Here is a 20855-nt window from a genome sequence, read left to right as displayed (position 1 = left end):
TTTGGACACTTTTTACCTGTATACTTAAACATATTCCAATTATTGATACATAATGGACATGGACATAATATGCAGACTCAGCTTTCATTCAAGCGTATCCACATTCAAAGTGGATGAAGTGTTTAGGAGTACAGGTCCTTAACATGCACCGCCCTCTTTTTAAAGGGACCAAAAGTAATTGGACAATTGATTTAAAGGCTATTTGATGGGCTCATTGTTTCATTACTAATGAAGCAGATAAAATGACTGGAGTTGATTTGAGCTGTGGTGCTCGAATTTGGAAGATATTGCTATGAATATCTTCCAAATTCAGCATGCGGTCAAAGCAGCTCTCCATGCAGGTGAAACGAGCCTGCTTAAGCTGCAAAAACTGGAAAAAAAAAACCTCATCTGAGACTTTGCTGCAGTGTTAGGATTGGCAAAATCTACAGTTTGGTACATCCTGAGAAAGAAAGCATTGGTGAGGTCAGCAACGTAAAAAGATCTGGATGTCCAAGGAAGACAACAGTGGTGGAGAATCTTTTCCATGGTGATGAAAAATCCTATCACATCAGCCAACCAAGTGAACAACACTCTCCAGGAGGTAGGTGTACCAGTAACCAACCATGAAAGTAAATACAGAGTTCACTGCAAGGTTCAAGCCACTCATAAGCCCCAAGAATAGAAAAGCTGGATTGGACTTTGCTAAAAAACAAACAAAAAAACAAAACATCAAAAAAGCCAGCACAGGTCTGGAAAAATATTCTTTCGAGATGAAACCAAGATCAACGTCTCTCAGAATGATGGCAAGATGGCAAATTATGAGACAGCTCATGATCCAATGCATTCCACATCATCTGTAAAACACAGCGGGGCGGTGTGATGGCTTGGCCATGCATGGCTGCCAGTGTCATTGGGGCACTAGTGTTTGTTTGTTTGTCTGTGTTCAGAGACAAATTGAGCTCAAATTGAGCTAAATGCAGTCAGAGTGATTGGGCAGCATCATAATACAGATAGACAACGACCCAAAACATGCAGCCAAAGCAACACAGTTTATTAAAGCAAAGAAGTGGAATATTCTTGAACTGCCAAATCAGTCACCTGACCGTAACAAACTGAGCTTTTAACTTGCTGAAGACTAAACTTCTCCACACAAACAGCAACTGAAAGGCCTGGCAGAGCATTAACAGGAGGAAACTCTTTTATGCAATCTTTTTGTTCAACCCACTGAATTAAAGCTGAAGGTCTGCACTTCAACTGCATCTGAATTGTTGCATTTAAAATTCATTGTGGTAAGGTACAGAAGCAAAATTAGAAAAAGTTGTCTGTGTCCAAATATTAATGGACATAACTGTACGTTTGGACTGTGAGAGGAAGCCTGGAAACCCACTAAGTCACAGGAACAGGAACTTAACGAAGGCTAGAAACATCTTATTGAGAAACAACAGTACTCACCACTACGCCACCAGTAACCAGAATTTCATCAAAATGCCAGAGAACCAGTCTACAAAGGCTGTTTCATTAAATGATAACAACTTGAACTCTCATTATTGAAATCCTATGAATCTCTTAATAACTGTAGATAACTCTAATAGCATATGGGACACTGTATTATAAGCATCTTTAAATTTATGTTTTTAAAAAGAAAATCACATAACATATAATAAAATATAACCTTTATTTAACATCCCTACAGGCATCGCATCTCCCAGGATTTACTGTTTCATTGAGCAGTACATGTACCTTATATATACTTACTATAACAAACAGAAAAAACATGGTAAATATAGCTTTACATACATGTCACCAACTGAAATAACATACAACGTTTGGCAAACGGGGATGGGCTGGATCTTCCATGCATGCTGGAGGGAGAGTCAGGGTGTCTGATTTGAAATAGACATGGAGATGTTGGTATGGTGTTCTGCCCATTTCTTCATTATGTACACACTGCCGCACAGCCAACTTGCACCTTCTCAAACACTCTGGAAGAAATAAGAGGGATTTATAAGGTTTGCACACACGCAGTCATATTTCCACAGAGGATATAAAATTGGCATATTGTGCATTAATTTAATGAATTATTTTACCGGTAACTGAATGATGTACACACACACACACACACACACACACACACACACACACACACACACACACACACACACACACACACACACACACACACACACACACACACACACACACACACACACACACACACACACTCTTACCTTAAAACATAAGACCTGGACTTCTGCTGGTCCTCTAAAGCCAAAGAAAGGTGGAAAGATAATTAAAGGAAGAAGACATTAAATGGAATCATGAGATATTGGTAATCACTTTAATCAGAAACATTCTGACAGAAAGCTTGACCGTTCGTTTAAGGTCTTGCTGTCTTGTAGGTCTGGGTGTGTCCTTATGTGTGAGATTGCTTAAGTGCGTATTTTCCATCAGGGATTATCTGCCTCAGTTTCTGCTCTCTTAGCCCATTCTCCCCTCTTCTCACAGCACTCGGCCTGTTGACTCATGGTAATGTGAAGAGTTTGGCTGTGTGTCAGATCATCTGGAGTCATTTATAGAAGCTGTCGAGTGCCGCACTGACATCACCCCTATCTCTCGCCCAATGGCCAATCCTGCCTAATCCTTCTTTCTCCCCATGCGGGGCCATCCCATGTAAGGCTGAGCTGTATGGGATCACATACTGACACCTTGTAGACTTATAAGCAGGATCACGTCATTTATAGGGCACAGTTTACACTTGGCCTGAAAACGCTTTTTCAGTAATCTGATCACAAGAGGACAGCTGTACATAAATACAGGTGTGAACCCATCCAAACACACTGGAGTTGCATTCGGAGTAGAAAGGTATGTGACCCCATTTACGTAACAGCATGATGTGAAGACACTTGTGTCCCTGACCACACTCAAGGTCAAGTTTGAAGTGTGTATGTATCATGGCAACTATTTTATTCCCTCAAGTCAAACAACTAAGAAGGACACTGAAACTGTTCAAAGTGCAAAAATAATGCACAATGGTTGTTCTCCTATATTGCATATTACAAAATGTAATTGGAGCTGAACAGCAACATTCAATCACAAGTGGTTATTTTTAAATATAATCAGTTAGAGTTTCGTCAGGATCCCTACACTCTGAGAAGATTTTGTTTGCTGTGACTGCTTTCTGGAACCTCTCCATGGAAAGCACATAGCAGAAAGAGCAACACCATCACAGCAGGTATCAAGAGATTTGACACTGATGAAGTCAGATACAGCATAAAAAGAAAGTGGGTTGCAAAGCTGCTTGCAGGTGAGCATGAAACTTTAGGCAGGCTAAAGCAACATAAATAGAGCGTTCTGTTTGAAATTTAACAACAGGCTGTGTACAAAAATAACAGAGTGAGTTATCAACGGATGTGAATCTGCTGATGTGTCAGATCTTAATAGTTAAAAGGAAATTTTTAGCACTCCCTGTGAAATTCTACACCACTGGAGTAATTAAAACACCAAAACACAAATGTGGCAGTCTAAGAGTGAGGATATAAATAGCATAATAAAAGCAGTGAAAACATCAGATTTGGTATTTCTATTTAGCCATCATTAATCCTCGCCACATTACCACATCTAAAAGCAGGGCTTGCAATGTACAAAATGCACAGAGGATAAAGGCTGAGAGGAGACATGAGGAGGGAAGAGGAGAGCAAGAGCGGCGTTGCTTTTAAACTGATGAGTTTGTCACTGCAGCTCATGGCTGGTCAGTGGCTCTGCAGGTTTTATCAGTCTGTCCCATTTCATCTCCAATGACAACTGAGCCAGTAAACTGGGTTTGCCAGTGAAAGCTTTAATAACAAATACTTTGTCATAGTGATGTTGCATAGCATACAGGGAGAGGCCATCATCATCATCGTTTATTTATATAGCACTTTAAAAAGAATATATATACAATATCAGGGGACTTCAATCATGCCTCTTTGGACTCCACACTGCCCACCTTCACCCAGTATGTGACCTGCTCAACCAGAGACAATAAAACACTGGACTTACTGTATGCCAATGCTGAAGAGGCATACAGTTCATCACCTCTCCCTCCACTGGGCAAATCTGACCACAACCTGGTGCACCTTGTCCCTGTGTATGAGCCCTTAGTGCGCAGGGTGCCACCAGCCACCCGCACAGTGCAGAGATGGTCAGAGGAGAGCGAGGAGGCTCTTAAGGACTGTTTTGAGTCGACTGTGTGGGAGGTGATCTGTGACGACCATGGAGAGGACATCGACAGCCTTACTACATGCATTACTGACTATATAAACTTCTGTGTGGATAACACTGTACCTACCAGGACTGTACGGTGTTTCTCCAACAACAAACCTTGGACTACCCCAGAAATTAAAACCGTCCTCAAGCAGAAGAGGAGGGCCTTCAAATCCAAAGACAAAGAGGAGTTGAAAAGGGTGCAGAGAGAGTTGAGGGGACTGATAAGGAATGGGAAGGAGAGCTACAGGCAGAAGATGGAGAACCAGCTTCAGCAAAACAACGTTGGTGAAGTCTGGAGAGGCCTCAGAACCATCTCAGGCCACAAACAGCAGAACTCTCTGCCTGGGAGGGATGTGAGATGGGCAAATGAACTGAATCATTTCTTCAACAGATTTGATTCAACCATGAGGCAGTCTGCAACATCGGCTGCAGACTCACCCACCCCCACTGCTGCTGTTCCACCTCAGACACCTCAGACACTTCACACCTCCTCTATTCACCCTGCTCACTCCCCCCCACCCCCAACAACAGCATCCAATACACACTCAACACAAGGCTCCAGCCTGTCTCTCTCAACCACCCAGGTTAGGAGGGAACTGAGGAGGATTAATGGCAAGAAGGCAGCGGGCCCAGATGGCATCAGCTCGAGGGTCGTCAGGTCCTGCGCGGACCAACTGTGTGGGGTGATGGAGCACCTCTTCAACCTGAGCCTGAGGTTGGGAAGAGTCCCACAGCTCTGGAAAACCTCCTGTGTTGTACCAGTGCCAAAGACTTCACGCCCCAAGGACCTCAACAGCTACAGGCCGGTGGCTCTGACATCCCACCTGATGAAGACCCTGGAGCGGTTGGTCCTGGCTCAGCTTCGGCGCCTAACAAGCTCATCACTGGACCCACTTCAGTTTGCCTACCAGCCTGGCATTGGAGCGGATGATGCCGTCATTCACCTCCTACATCGTTCCCTCGCTCACCTGGAGACCGCTGGAAGCACTGTGAGAATCATGTTCTTTGATTTCTCCAGTGCCTTCAACACCATTCTTCCCTCGGTTCTGAAGGACAAGCTGGAGAACTCTGGAGTGGACCATCACCTCACTACCTGGATCCTGGACTACCTCACCGACCGACCACAGTATGTGAGGACTCAGGGCTGTGTGTCGGACAGGGTCGTCTGCAGTACGGGGGCCCCACAGGGAACGGTTCTGGCTGCGTTCCTCTTCACCATCTACACTGCAGACTTCTCCCACAATTCCACCCAGTGCTTCCTGCAGAAGTTCTCTGATGACTCTGCAATAGTCGGCCTCATCACTGATGGGGACGACAAGGAGTACAGAGGTCTGACTCAAGACTTTGTGGACTGGTGCCAGCTGAACTACCTCCAGATCAACGCCAGTAAAACCAAGGAACTGGTGGTAGACTTCCGCAGGCACAAGCATTCTCCACTGCAACCACTGAACATCCAGGGTATGGACATTGAGGCTGTGGACAGCTACAGGTACCTTGGTGTTCATCTGAACAACAGACTGGACTGGACTCATAACTCAGACGCCCTCTACAGGAAAGGGCAGAGCAGGCTGTACCTGCTGCGGAGACTCAGGTCGTTTGGGGTGGAGGGCCCACTCCTGAAGACCTTCTATGACTCTGTGGTGGCTTCTGCTATCTTTTATGGCGTGGTCTGCTGGGGCGGCAGCATCTCTGCTGGGGACAGGAAGAGACTGAACAGGGTGATCCGAAGGGCCAGCTCTGTTCTAGGATGCCCTCTGGACCCAGTGGAGGTGGTGAGTGACAGGAGAATGGTGGCTAAGCTGTCATCCCTGATGGACAACATCTCCCACCCCATGCAGCAGACTGTGACAGCACTGAGCAGCTCCTTCAGTGGGAGACTGCGGCACCCACGGTGTGGGACGGAGAGATTTCGCAGGTCTTTCCTCCCCACTGCTGTCAGACTCCACAACAAAGACTAACTGAACAAACACACACATCCACACATGTGCAATAACACTAAGTGCAATAATCTTTTCTGGCATCGTTGTATTTTTACTCAGTTGTATATAGCATTCGTATTCTATTTTTATCTTATTGTATATTTTTATTCTATTTTATTCTACTGTATATAGTATATTATTTTATTCTATTCTGTACAGCTGTGTACTGTATTTATTCTTATTGTATTCTAATTTTTGCCTCATAACTTTTGCACTGTCCACTTCCTGCTGTGACAAAACAAATTTCCCACGTGTGGGACTAATAAAGGTTATCTTATCTTATCTTATCTTATATATATAACAATAAATATAAATATAGGAATAAAATAGCAAAAACCAGACATAGCAATAAAATTAATAAAAATGCCAGTTACCCACAGAGTTAAAAGCCAGGGAATAAAAATAGGTTTTTAATCTGGACTTAAAAACTGGCACTGATGTAGTCTGTCTAATAAGGAGAGGAAGGCTTTTCCAAAGCATCGGAGCCGCAACAGAGAACGCTCGGTCTCCTCCAAGTTTCAGCCGTGACTTTGGGACAGAAAGCAACAGTTGCTGACCGAAGCGCAGGAATGGGGACATGTGGCTTCAACAAGTCAGACAAACAAACAGGTGCCAGACCATTTAGAGATTTAAAAACCAATAAAAGAACTTTAAAACGGATCCTAAATTCCATTGGAAGCCAATGTAGAGGCCAAGACCGGAGTGATGTGGTCGAATTTCCTTCTGCCAGTTAAAAATCGTGCCGTGGCATTTTGCACTAGTTGCAAGCGTGAGTGGGATGTGTCTAAGTAGCATGACTGCCAGGAAGCAGAATATTGGATTGGAACATGATGAGCTAAAATGATGATCCATATCAAAATCATCCATTTTATCTGGCAGTGGTTTTATTTTTATGGCCAAGTGGTACCACAAGAACTTACAGTACAGGCCACCTACAGAGAAATAGGGAGACACCTCGAAGAGTAAACAAAGCAATAAAAACAAACTGAAACAAAACAGTACAGGTAGATGCAGAGCACAGGGGAAAGCTGTCTGCTTGTTTACAGATGGATGTTCACAGTGTCCTATGTTACTAAGGTATTTACAGTGAGGGTTTAGGCAAGTGAACAGAGGTAAGTTGCTAATGAACTTACCTCTAGAAGTTTAGATAATAGTTTATTTCCCCTTCTCAGCATCTGGAAGAATGACCTCTGTTTAGGAAAAAAAAGTGTAGCTGTGGTTAAAAAAAACTTCTGCTTTTCAAATTGATGTAAATGTCTTTTTATAGTTACAATAATTCACAACAGCTTAGGGAGAAAATATTGAAGAGTAAATGTAGAAATATTTCCCCATTTGATCAACAGTAGATACATACGTTTGACCTCGAGCTTGCAGGAGACGGTGGCCTCTCCCTGGGCATTTTTAGCTCTGCAGGTGTACACACCACCATCAAAGCTGCAGGGCTTTCGGATCTCGAGGGAGCAAATGCCCTGGTTGGAGATCTGACGATACTTGGGGTCGTCACCAATGACCATTTGATTCTTCAACCACTCGATCTTAGGCTGAGATGAAAGAAAAATGTACAAAATAAATTAACTTTACCACAAAATTACCAAGACTGATGTTAATGAAAATCAACATCTTGCATGAATTATCATGATAACAGCAGCTGGGATGTACAAGGTTGATCTCTTCTGCAACATGAGAATATTCATCGGACACATTCAGGAACCAATCTGTAAAGACACGATGACTAATAGAGACACGTGAAAAAGTGTGTGACAGTTTTGGCCATGAAGCATGGTTAAGGTAGTCAGTTGGTCTACCACTTCCAAGCTGAATACTCAACAACTATTCGAAAGATTGCCACGAAATATCAAGATCAGGTTATGTTTGTAAGTTAATTAAATAAGTTAATTAAAGACATCCAGGTTCTGTGCACCTCGGTTTATTTCAGATTTCCCCAAGACTAGACGAACCTCCCAAATATACACATTGGTCACACTGTCATAGTGTTTATTTGAACATGCTGATTTCGATGTTAGCTCTTTAACCTATGTAAAGCCTTAGAGAACTGTTGGCATGGCAACGGACTTGGTCACCAGAAAAATGGTTAAATGGCGAAACAGGGAAAATGCAAAGAAATCCAGTAATTTCTACAGGTTAAAGGTTGATTTTCAGACCAATTCTGTTTTGACTGAATGTGTCCTGTGTGACAAAACACAACTGGCGTCTCAGTAAAGCCTAATAAACCCCTGCCAATAGTCAGTGAATGTTACCGTTTCAAACTGGTCTTTAAATCTCTTAATCCTGGCAAAACTGACATTTGTGGTCCACCTCTGTAGCTTCACCGATGTGTTTTTTTCCACTTCAGTTTTACATTTCTTACTTTAAACTGTCGTGGTTTTTCTTTCCTGTCTGCTTGGTACAGAGTGAGCTATTTAAACTTGTTCTGCAGCTGTGGTCTGTTTGGGCGGCAAAAATAGTGCTTTCTGTGTTACAAACACATCTTCAATCACCCATGAAAGGAGAACAATCTATACTTCTTATCACTGTCTCTTTTTCTGTCCGCCCTTCTTATCACGCATCTCTCACCCCCTTAATGCAGTCCCCTACTCTATGTGACAGCTCTTTATCAGAGACAACAGGACAAGCTATCACACTACTGAGCATGCCTTTGTACTGGACCTCTCCACACTGAACTCCATGCCAGGGAAGAGGAGGTGGCTCGATAAACACATGCTATAAAACACTTCAAGCCCACTTACAGGAGTATAAGAGATTTCAATTTACAGTGATTATGTAAAGACGTGAAGTTAAAGTATTGGTCATACAGCGGTTAAGTAGATGACCAGGTGTACCCTGCCCCCGCCCTATGCCCAGTGGGATAGGCTGGATAAGCAGAGGACGACAGATTGTTGGACGCATGGTTAAGCAGACATACAGATGATACAACTACTTGGAGAAATCTTTTTACACCACAGGGAAAGGCAAGAAAGACCTATTTGGCAAGGACAGCTCTCAGTCTGTAGATACTAACTTGAAGGAAAATTGCTTTCTCATTATTCTCAGCTACAGACTTTGTCTGTGATAAGTTTCACTGTCCCAAACTGTGGCATACTGTCATAAAACGACTAATAAATACTAAACGCTGCAAAAAAGAACAAACACAAAGCTACAAACAAATTACCCATCAATCCCTGTTTTCTTCATTGTCTAACATCAGCTTTTGTGCCGTGCTGTACCAAATTTGTTAGCTCTGTCTCATCTACACCGGCACGCACAGGGCAACTAACTGCTGCTGTCCTGGGGAAAAGCCAAGGACAGCTAGGACGAATAATCAACTGCATTTCCATTCTGAACTGCCACTTAATCTGCCTGCATCTGTCAGACAACTGTAAAGATAAGTTTAACCCAAGCAGTTGCTGCCAAACAGTGAGATACATTCTGAAAATCCCCATAAACATACCAGTGGAAGCCCTCCCTGAACTCCAGAGTGCATCCTTTTTTAACTGTGGCACTAATATCATATTTAAAGTGCATTTGTGAGGTTTTCTGGTGAGAATAAGACCGCTTCAGTTCAAAAAGGAACATTTGCTATGTTTGTGTAACATGGAAAGTCCCCTAAATCTCAATAGGCCAGTTCTATTTATAACCAGCAGATGCTTCCATGTGTCCTCCTAGCTTTGTACCTTTAGTGTGAGCATGAGCTCTAAATATCCAGTCAACTGTTAGGATACCACCACGATACCAACTGATAAGATCTAGTATCAATAAATTGTTGTATAGACACTGCTGTTTATATAAGATGTTGGTGTTTTGGATGTTTTTGTTGTTAAAAATGTGAGCTCTAATATTAAACCACTGTCATAATAGTTCCCTAAAATCTAAGGCGCCTAATTACAAATGTTTTAAGAAGACAAACTATCATAAAATACTAAGCAAATATTCAGACAAGAAAAAAATATGAATGAAACCTTTTTGACATCTGTAAATGAGAGTAATGCACGTCTAACCTTAGGACTCCCACGAACAGAGCACAGCAGCTTGGTGGTGTATCCCACGGTGGCGGCTCTGTCGTTGAGGGCCGTGGTGAACTTTGGAGCCTCGTTGAAGTCATGCTCCGGGTACTCAGGAGGTTTGTAGACAATACCTGTAAAGGAAGCAGCGTTAAGCTTTCATGAGCCAGATATAGTGCAGATCCTCTTTTTTACTGCATTATGTTTAAAAGTGGAACTACTACACACATTTGCTTAAAGAATAAAACACACTGTAACACAACTATGGTAATCATCTTAATGATTTCACAGCCTATTTAAATTTATTTCAGTAATAGCAGAGCACTTGCCAAGAGAGCTATCCACTTATGTTTAAAGCAGTGCCAAGGCCATTCCCACTCCTCAAGTCTCCACTTCAGATTCTTGCAACTAACCACAGCTCAATAAAATCTAAGTATCCATTCGTACTGCAGCCGTGCCACTAAAACTTTATGCAACAGAAACAAACTGATGTGAGACAAATGAAAGTACTGTGTGCATTCAGGGGGTCACCTGTCTTCTGGATGGTGGCCACTTCCTTTGTGACAGTGCTCTTCTCGCTCATGCCCACTTTGTTTTCAGCAAACACTCTAAAGGAATACGAGTTACCCATGACAAGGTCTGAGATGGTGGCACTTAACCTGTGATAGTGCTCCAGCACCATGAACCATTCCTGCGTGAGACAGCAGACAGTCGGATCAGACGTGTGAAATGATAGCAAGACTGGTCCTTACTGGACTGAATTCAAAAAAGTTCAAGTATACTCAGTATACTTACACATGTAATATGTGAAGTCCCTTCAAGGCCCTGCCTACACTCACACACAATTTAAACATTTATTTAATCATAAATGGCCATCGTGGCTCAAGAATTGGGAGTTCGCCTTGTAATCGGAAGGTTGCCGGTTCGAGCCCCGGCTCGGACAGTCTCGGTCGTTGTGTCCTTGGGCGAGACACTTCACCCGTTGCCTACTGGTGGTGGTCAGAGGGCCCGGTGGCGCCATTGTCCGGCAGCCTCGCCTCTGTCAGTGCGCCCCAGGGTGGCTGTGGCTACAATGTAGCTGCCATCACCAGTGTGTGAATGTGTGTGTGAATGGATATGTAAAGCTTTGGGGTCCTTAGGGACTAGTAAAAGTGCTATATAAATACAGGCCATTTACCATACCAGGGTCACAGTGGCTGCTTTGTTCTGCAAGTTCTAATGCTGCTCATTGTAAAACACATACGACTCCAGCTGAAAAATGTCTTTGTTTCACTAACACACTTCAACAAAGACCATTTTCACAAACATTCTGGTTAGTGCATTTCTGTAAATGGAACATTTATGCCTCGTTCCAGCTGCCTGGATGTCAGAAATTGTTGTAGAAATTGAAAAAGCATTTGTTTTGGTTTTAGCAAGGTTGAGTCTTTCATGCATCACTACCAATACAGCACAATACCTGTGCTTTTGCTCTGAAAAGCACCGCTGCAGCACATCCCCGAATAGTGGCTGCTCTGCAAATGTCTTATTAGCAAATCACAAATACACAACAGGGGCTGTACAAATGAAAAGATTTAGATATCCACTACTGGTTACATTCACTGCCGCCATCTTTGATTGTTAACTCCTGCTCTGAATTTCCGAGTTGGAAATCCCAGTTGAGGAGACAATCCAGATGAAACTGTTATTGGGAACTTGTTAATTCCGACTTCAGAGTTAATCTGAAATTCACCAATAATACAGAACCTTTATAAAACAGACCAATATGCTGCAGTAAGGCTTCACTCTGACTGCATCATATTGAATGAAACACTGAAAACCGAGTTAAATGCACATAAATGTGCATCTTTCTGTGTCGTGTTAAAGATGCCAACACCTGTGGGGCAACTCGACCTCAAACTATGAATAGAAAGTGATGCTCTGGGTTTGTGAGATTCATGTCAACATTACTGATCTGGTGTAACAGATGGGTTTTGTGCAGTTTGAGTAAATCTCTACTATACCCCAGTCTTCTTGTCAGCTTTCTGGACAGTGTATCCAGTGATGTCTGTGTTGCCATTATCCTTGGGTGGAGTCCACTCCAGAGCAGCATTGAAGCCCCAGGCATCCACCAGCTTTATACTAGCAGGAGGACCAGGGCGCTCTGATGAAACACATTACTGTAAGTATCACGGTATTACAATCATAATGAGAAAACCATCTATTTAAACTGTATGTATTTTAAGCAGTAGCTGGCACAAGGCTCAAGCACTCTGGCATCTTTGTCAGAGATGTCATTTATGTTGGCTAATACCCAGAGAAAGTCACAAGTCTAGAAACAAGGAAGTCAACACGTCGGCTGCAAAGCCAGTTGAGCAGATTTAACAGGAAGGCCTCGCGTGAATCAACAGTTTGACACGCTCACATATTCCTTTGTGTAAATGAGATTGTTTTACTCACCCACAATCTGAAGGGTAATTGTGCCTTTATCTTCAAAGCTATCCACTTTTAGGGTCATCTCATAAACACCAGAGTCCTCCCTCTGAGCGCTGCGGATGAACAGGATGCTGTCCTTGTCACTGTTCCTGATATTGACCTTCTTGGTATCCACAGGCTGACCATCTTTAAGCCAGGACACTGCAGGTTTAGGCTTTCCCTAAGGAGTTGAAAACGAGAACGGTTAAAAGCAAAATAAACCGAAGTGTTCAAAAATGTATCTGTCAGCCTTTTATGTTTCCTCACTGACTAATGCAGTGAACGTGCACACTAGCCCGCTTACAAGAAACGGGATGACGAGGTTGATCTGCTCTCCGACTTTCTTGACATAGCGGGACCTGAGAGCCCGAGGCAAGCGGATCTTGGGACGGTCTGCAAAGTCAAATCAAGCATGTTTACTTTTCACCTCGTCCGTCTTCTACAGTCTGACTGAGCAGATTTGCTGCTGATTTACTGAACAGTTAACATTACATGCTAACAGCATAAAGCACGGTGTATACACATCCTGTCAGACTCTTTAAAGTGTGGTCACACATGCATATAATGGCAGGTCAACAAGATCTAAATAGAGCAGCTACTGCTGCTGCAAAGTCTACAAGAACATGATTGAACAGGCTAAAATTAACCCACAACAGTTTTAACAATGCAAATTCATGACAGAAAAATAGTCATAACAGCCGAGAAGCTGACAGTCTATTTAACTTTAGAAAGAGCAATGACTATAAAGTGGAAAATGCACTGTTAGCAGGACAAAACAAACTAATTTGAAACAGCGATGTGTGCGAAACGCATACAATTAAAAACTAACTTGATCATCAAAGATTTTTTAAAGCGTCAGCTCGTCGCACTTTCACTTCAGTTTTTCAACGTAAAACATTTCCTTAAAAACATAAAAAACAAGCTAACATGAAATCTTTTCCATACTGATGCAAGTAGACCTGATACATCGTCACACTCAAGCCACCGTTTAAGTGCTTATGCCTCATGACCCAGTTTTGCAGGACCAAACAAAACAAAAAATGAGGTGAAATCTAAACAAAGGTTGTGTGTGCTTAAAGAAAAGTGCAGTATCTGGGCAGGGAGAGCCGAACAAGTAAACCAGCAGCTCCTAAAATAGCTTTAGTGACAAGAAAGACTGAACCCTGAAAGCACAGCCCTCATGTCGTGCCCAAAGGAACCACAAATACATGTCAACGCTTTCAGCTGAGCAGTGGTTGCGATATCACGTCTGCAGACGACTGCAGCAACTCCTGATGTGAATTAAAATCAAACAGGTGAAGTTGCATCGCAGACATCTAGCTGGGCTCTGTTGGATGGTTTCCTTCACGCCAAGTGCTAAGTATCAGGAACAGCATCTTCACATGTTTCTGCATAAGCAGCAAATGTCTGAAAAGCTCTCTGGGCTTAGAGGATAAATAAAACCACCAGGCTCCTGCCCTCCCTCACCTCATTCACCCCCCCCCCTACAGCCTGCTTCTCCTAATCCACTCAAACTACCCTCCCATTGGGCACCACATCCACTTCCATCTTCTTCTAGCTATAAGAGTGTTTACATCTTCTCCTTCTGATGCACTAAATCTAACCTGATATCTTGCCTTCCTGTTCTTACATTTGTCACCGTATCATTGCTTCTCAGGATGGGATCTTGCTTCTGGAACAACCATTTCCCAAGTAGATCAGGGCTGCCTCCAGATTTGGCTCAAACACTAATCCTTGCTAATCAGCACACTTCCCAGCAATGCCCCGAAGTGTTGCAGGCATTGTGGCATCCAGCAGCCTGTAAGTCCCCCCTGCAAGGAATCTATAATCTGCCATTGTCTCCGGATAAAATGTCTTTGTAGGGGGCTTTCAGCATATGTAGGTCAGCATGTCTTCCTCTAAAGCTTAAACCTGTGGATGGGTGTCTGGTCCGGACAGCTTGTGACTGACACACAGCTGAATTTAACCTCAACAAGCCATACAGAATCCAACAATTAGGCTCATGTTTCACCAACCAGGAAATACGCCTAGAGACAGTAAGCTGTGGGTAACTGGGGCATGTCAACTCAGGTCGGCACTACGTCAGTGTGTGGGTTCAGAATCAGAACTACGGAAAATAAACCAACTGTGGTTTAAACCACAGAAAAAGTACTGTGAGCGAAGTGTGGTGACAAGAGAGTCTCTGTGTATTCTGGAGCTGTACTTCTCAGTACACAGCACACCACAATAGTGAAGCAACAGTTAAAGTGAGGAATTTTACAAAGGTCATAATAACCATCAGCCAGATTTTTGCATTTTTAACAAGAACGCATTGGTCAAAGGGGAAAGAATAGTCGTTGATGCAATCGTAAGCAAAAAGGCTGCATCCATTATTAGTTATATAGTACTAGGCAGTCTCTTTTTGTGCTTGGAGTCAAATGCTTTAACACGTTTCCCATGGTAGTCATGCTAATATAACAATCTTAGGGCAAGCATGTTAATATTTGCTAATGAGCCTATTTGGGCGTGGTGCAAACGCCTACATACTTCTAGCTATAACCGTGTTTGGCCTTTTTTTGAGTAAACTGTGACCCAGTGATAAGTAAATGAAAGACTGTTTCACACACACAGTTCATGAATGAATGTACCAAACTGTATCGGCAATACAGTGCTGTGCAAAAATCTCGAGTCAGCCTTCAGTTTGCTTTCTTGAGCAATAATTATCGAGTCTTTCAAAGATTTAGAAAGACACAAAAAGTAATACAAAGGTCAAAGATAACACAGTTTGATAGACATAAAATTGTAGTTTTGCACCAACAAGGTGATTTATGGAGAGCAACCTCTCACGATACCTTAGTAAGATTTTGATCCATCACACATTAGTATCTGTAAAACATCTCTGGCAGCACTGCCAGTAATGTAAAAGCATTCCTGGATAGAAAAACAGACAGTGGAACACTTTCAGTCATGGACTCAACCTCAACATGACTGAAGCAGTGTGTGATCAACTTGACTCAGAGCAGAACAAAAGGCAGCCAACGTCCAAAGAACAGCTGGATGTCCTTCAAGAAGCCTGGATTCCTGAATAGTACTCACAGAAATTACACGAACGTTCGCCTAACAGAGTTTAGGCTGCGTTGAAGAATAAAGGTGCTGATAGCAAATACTGACTTTTAACCTTGTTAGAATTGTGCAAACTCTGTTTTTGCTTTATATGCAGTGTTTACATGTATGTGTGGATATTTCAATAAAATGCTGCAGCTAATTCCCATTTTCCTAGCAAATTGCAAAGAAACAAGGGGCGGCTTTTGTACATTACTGTATATTAAGTGATATTATAGTCTGGACCAAAGCTGCAAACTGATTCAAAGTGATTTAGTGCAATTTAGTTTTATATTTATTCAGTTATATTTAGTTTAGTTATATATTTTCATGGATGTATAAAATGACAGGAACATTCTGTAAATTGAAAGTGTACCAACCAGCAGTCTTGACTGAAGATGTGCGTACATGCAAATGAAAGCATGACTTACAGCTAATGAAAGCTCTTGTCAGCACCTTTGCGATTTATGTGCTTGCATCTGTGCAATCCATCTGAGGCACCAGCAGTTAATACCACCTCTACCTCACTGGTTGTAACATGAGTATTTTAAGGATAGGTCATAAGTTACAACTATGTTAGAGCTCCTGATAAAGAGTTGGAGACAGTCATTTTACCAGGTGGCTGCACAGCAACCGAGAGCTTCGTAGTAAGGTTCTGGTGCGGGACGTCTTGTGCAGAGATGAACAGCATATTCTCTGTGTTAATTCTCACTATGAAATAGAAATTCTCATTGTACTGTGCAAGCAAGCTTTGCGTGGTTCCTTCTCCAAACAGAATAATGTCACGGGAGCTTAGCAACAAAGGTTTGAAGAAACCTTTTAGGAATTATGAGACGTTTTTAGAGTTGGTTTGACACTTTCTACGAAGACTAACTTGTAAGTGTGTTATGTGATTTTAGACTGTTTTTAAAAAAAAAGCTGTCCAAAAAAAGACAACTTTGCTGGAAGCTGCCTGATAGTGAGGTGCAATAATGACTCACCAACAACCTCGCGGATTGGCACAGGGTCAGCGAGTGTTCCAGGTTCGCTGCGGCCACCGGGGTTTACAGCCACCACGCGCACGCGCAGCAAATCACCTGCTTTCAGATTTTTGATGCAGTATCGGTTAGCTGCAGTCAGCTCCTCGTTAGCTACAACCCAGTCTGTTGCTGTTGGGAAACCAAGGATCTGTGTTAGTGAGAGGCTTTCAGGGTCATTATTCCATATTATGAAAAGAATGCAAACTATCCGCTTTTTCTCCTGATGGTTTTTTATTTATTGCAATTTTCCTGAATGTTGAAAACCCCTCAATTAAACTTAACTGGTTTATCACCTGTTGACACCAGTTTACAAACAACCTGCCCATAAGAAGTATACTTTGGCTACCGTGACGAAATCTCAGAAGGCATGCCGTCATCTGAGCAAATGAGTGCTTCTAAAAGTGGTGTCGGGAGATACAGCGACAGCCGGTAAACTGATGCCTGCCGTATACGGCCCGGACCCAGCAATGAGTATATTTGCCCTCTGACACGCTGGGGACAGGTGCAAGCAAACACTCTCACATACATGTGACACACATATGCAGACTTACTTCCATCCTTGCAGTACTCGATGGCGTATCCATCCAGGCCCGAGTCTCCGATGGTCTCTGGTGTCTTCCACTTAATGGTGAGACTGGAGTCGTTAACATCATCCACAGACACGTCCAAAGGAGCACTGGTGGGGACTGTGAGAGGTTTAGTGCAGTGAAGCTTGATAAAGCATTCTTAATATAGACAAAACAGTTAAAAGTACACACATAATGGGAAAATTAGCAAGATACTTTACATTCTAATGCATAAATATGTGGAGCTGCAACTCAGTTATTTTTATTGATAATTATTATGGAAGATTTGTCATTTTCACAATGAAGCATTAGAAAAACAGTCAAACAATATGTTGATACAAGATCTGATTTAAAGCCAAATTCATTTATCATTTCCAGCTTTTTAAATAAGAGGATCTCTTTCTTTAATTTCTTTACATACAAGATAAAAGTGAATATAATTGTTTTAGGAGATTAATGCTACATCTGACACACAGCAGGATCAGATGTTAGTGTTACCTGCAGGAGGTGGTGGTGTGGGGGCCTTAGGTGGCTCCTCGACTACAGCAGGTTCCACTGGAGCAGCTAGCAAGAAAAAGGAGAATATTTACATTTTTATAAGCAAATACAAGAAAAAAAACCTGGTACTTATCCACAGTATTTTTTCTATACAGCAGCATTCAACGATGCAAATGTCCAAACCTTTGAAAAAAACTATTTTACTGCAGAGAAAAAGGCATCAGGAAGTTACCTTCTCACAGATTGGGAAAGTCATGATGGGAAGTACTTATTTGTAATAACGATAATGTTTACCGTCTGCCGGAGCATCTGCAGCAGGAGCAGCAGCAGCATCTTCAGCGGCAGGAGCTGTAGCTAGCATTAAAACGCCGTTAGGGAAGCCAGTTAGATACGAACAATTTGACATTATTAATGCAGGTAATTGAACGTTTTTAGGCATTTTGATAAACTTACAGTGATGTGAAAAAGAAAGTTTTCACAGAACCTTTTGTGAAAACTAAATGTGTGTCATATTACAGGACCACCTTTAGAAGTGATAACTTGAAGGAATCCTTGACTATCAGTGTCTTGTGGAGGACTTTTTGCCCACTCTTCTTTACACTGCTTCAGTTCATTGAGACTTGCACTTGAATTTCCCAGAGGAACCCACCCGAGGGATTAATAAAGTTTTATCTTATCTCTGGGGTTTTTTTTATGCACAGCTCTCTTAAGCTCCTGTCCAGCATTTCATTCGTGCGAAGGTCAGGACTTTGAGTGGACCATTGCAACATCTCGATTCTTTTGCATGCTGTGTTTGTCATAACGCACAGCACCACATTTGGGGAAAAACAACAGCATCTCCACACTAAGTCTTGTGGGTTTTTTTAGATGCTACTTAGCAAGCCTAAGATGAGCTGCCAAGTTCTTATAAGAGAGAAGAGGCTTTGTGGGTACAGCTGTGTTAGAACAAACAGGTGACCAGATGTCCACAAACAAAAACCTCAGCAGTTAAGAAAGGCGGAAGATGAACACACAAACACATTTACAGACAGAAACACAAGAAGTGCACAGTGGAACACAAACACATGTTGCATATCAGCTTGCATATGTGTGGAGACAGCCTGTGGTGTAAGTTTACTCTTAGTAGCTGTTCAATCTCCTCTGTCTTCTGTCATATTGCCATCAGTTAAGGTTAAGGGTCATGTGTCGAGGTTTAAAGCCAAAAACACATTGAACCAATTCTTCATTTTATTAGAGTATTGATACAAGAGGGTAACTTGTGATCCAGCTTTCGTTTCAGTCTGCAAAAAGGCTTCAAGCGCTGGTGTTTACAGTTAATGTGTGGTCAACTTGGGGTAAATTACTGAACAGGAGTAGAAGCATGAGAGATTTGTTTTTAAAGAAATGTGTTGTACTTTGCTTATGTAGCACACACTGTAGTTTACAGTGTTCAAGTTTCAGATTGTAAAGTAAAATTTAAAACACTACACAATGTTTTGCAAATCCTTTCAACACTAAATTATATTTAAAATAGTACAAAGACAACATATTAAATGTAAAAAAATAAGAAATCCGTTTGCTTTTTGAAAAAAATGTTCGTGTAACTTGTTGGAGGGACATCTCCCAACTAATAAGGCTCTCCACAAAAATGCCACCATGCCAACAAATTCAAGTCGCATGCAAAACAAAATGCAAGATCTAGAAATTCAGCTGCGTTTTCTTAGCTCAGACACTTTTAGGTCTTTTATCTGTGACCTGACAAACTGAGATTAGAGGGTTTTGTTTTTTTGTTTTGTTTTTAAAATGATGAGTATTTTTAAAATTTACTCAGATTTAGAGCAACAAATGTTGCCATTCAGATGACATCATTTTCAGGGAAAGCCTTGCTTATGTCGGCAACACATTCTCCACATATTACAGCAGCATAGCTCTGTATTAAAGGGTCCCAAATGGCCATGCCAGCAGTCCACACCTGTCACCTACTTAAAACATATGAAAGAAAAAATATGACAAAGGAATGCTGAACTGTGGAACAGCTGAAATCCTACAGCAAGTAAGAATGGAAACCATGTGGCTTGTAAAACCATTAAAACTAGAGCAACTGGTCTTCTCAGTTCCCTGTCACTTATAGAGAGAGCTGCTTAAAAGGGAAGGTTTCTGCTCTAAATCGGTATGCTTGGTCTCGTTCAGGTTTTTCTTTTAAGTTTTCCTGGAATTCACATCCCAACTTTGTGGAAAGGGGAGAGTGGGGGTGTTGCACGTGTACTCGGATCCACTGCTAGTACAGGCAGTAAATTATGGCAGCCTTGCTCAAAGTAAGTACTTGTAAAAACTAATGACAATTGTACTGTTACTACTCACTTGATACAATTAGGAAGCACTTTGTTGCACTGCATTCACTTTAGTTTTGATCACTGGCTTTAGGATGCTTCAAAGCTGTCTGATGCAACAAAAGCGTAGAACTTCCTAACTTGGGGGAGAAAATGTCTGCTTATATTCTTAATTAAATCAAACACTGTTAAACACGAGAGCTACCCACGCATAGTCACGGTTAGTAATATTAGCTTGCAACTCTACTCCGTTCCCAAGAGTCTATCGAGATACCGGGAGCGCTTCCTTCAGCAGCGGGGGTGTCTTCTGCTGGAGGGGCGGCAGCTGCTTCTGCCTCGGCTGGAGGAGCTTCAGCAGGTGCGGCCTCGGCAGGTGGAGCCTCCACGGGTGGAACGGGCTCAGGTGCCTTCTCCGCAGCCTTCTTGACTGGTGACTTCTTGATAGGTGCAGGTTTGGCCGGCATCTTGCTGGCGGACGCGAACTCCTCGGGATGAGGCGGTGGAAGAGTCTTAGGTAACATATATACTGAGGGCTGGTGGGCTGCTCCACCCATTCCCATGACTTCTACACCCGCCTACCCACTTAAGCCACATCTTCTATGGGAAGACTGAAGGTAAAGAAATATAAGGAGAAAAAAAGTTGTGTACCTTTAACTCAGGTAACACACCTGTCGATAATTAAACTGATAATTAAGAAACCATCAAATACGGTCCTTCAACTTAATTG

The 20855-nt window shown here is 42.3% G+C and overlaps 1 protein-coding gene across 2 annotated transcripts; it reads right to left on the bottom strand.

Moving 5' to 3' along the window:
- Window positions 1–1638: 1638 nt before the first annotated feature.
- mybpha (myosin binding protein Ha) lies at window positions 1639–20855 on the bottom strand. Of its 2 annotated transcripts, XR_013973682.1 has the most exons (14): window positions 20403–20855; window positions 18114–18173; window positions 17820–17885; window positions 17307–17441; window positions 16717–16884; window positions 12960–13048; window positions 12641–12836; window positions 12205–12344; window positions 10736–10895; window positions 10202–10338; window positions 7561–7747; window positions 7340–7396; window positions 2211–2244; window positions 1639–1964 (listed from the first exon to the last, which is right to left on the bottom strand). XR_013973682.1 is itself a non-coding variant. In XM_080899227.1 (13 exons), exons 1-12 carry the CDS (start codon window positions 20686–20688, stop codon window positions 7362–7364), a joined length of 1659 nt encoding a protein of 552 aa, XP_080755353.1. In that variant the 5' UTR covers window positions 20689–20855; the 3' UTR covers window positions 6504–7138; window positions 7340–7361. The 2 variants fall into 2 exon arrangements, 1 of the variants encoding a protein (XP_080755353.1); XM_080899227.1 differs by lacking the exons at window positions 1639–1964; window positions 2211–2244 and adding an exon at window positions 6504–7138.

Source organism: Rhamphochromis sp. 'chilingali', assembly GCF_963969265.1.
Source record: "Rhamphochromis sp. 'chilingali' genome assembly, chromosome: 12".
NCBI classification, from domain to species: Eukaryota; Metazoa; Chordata; class Actinopteri; order Cichliformes; family Cichlidae; genus Rhamphochromis; species Rhamphochromis sp. 'chilingali'.
This window is presented reverse-complemented; position numbering and strand designations above follow the sequence as displayed.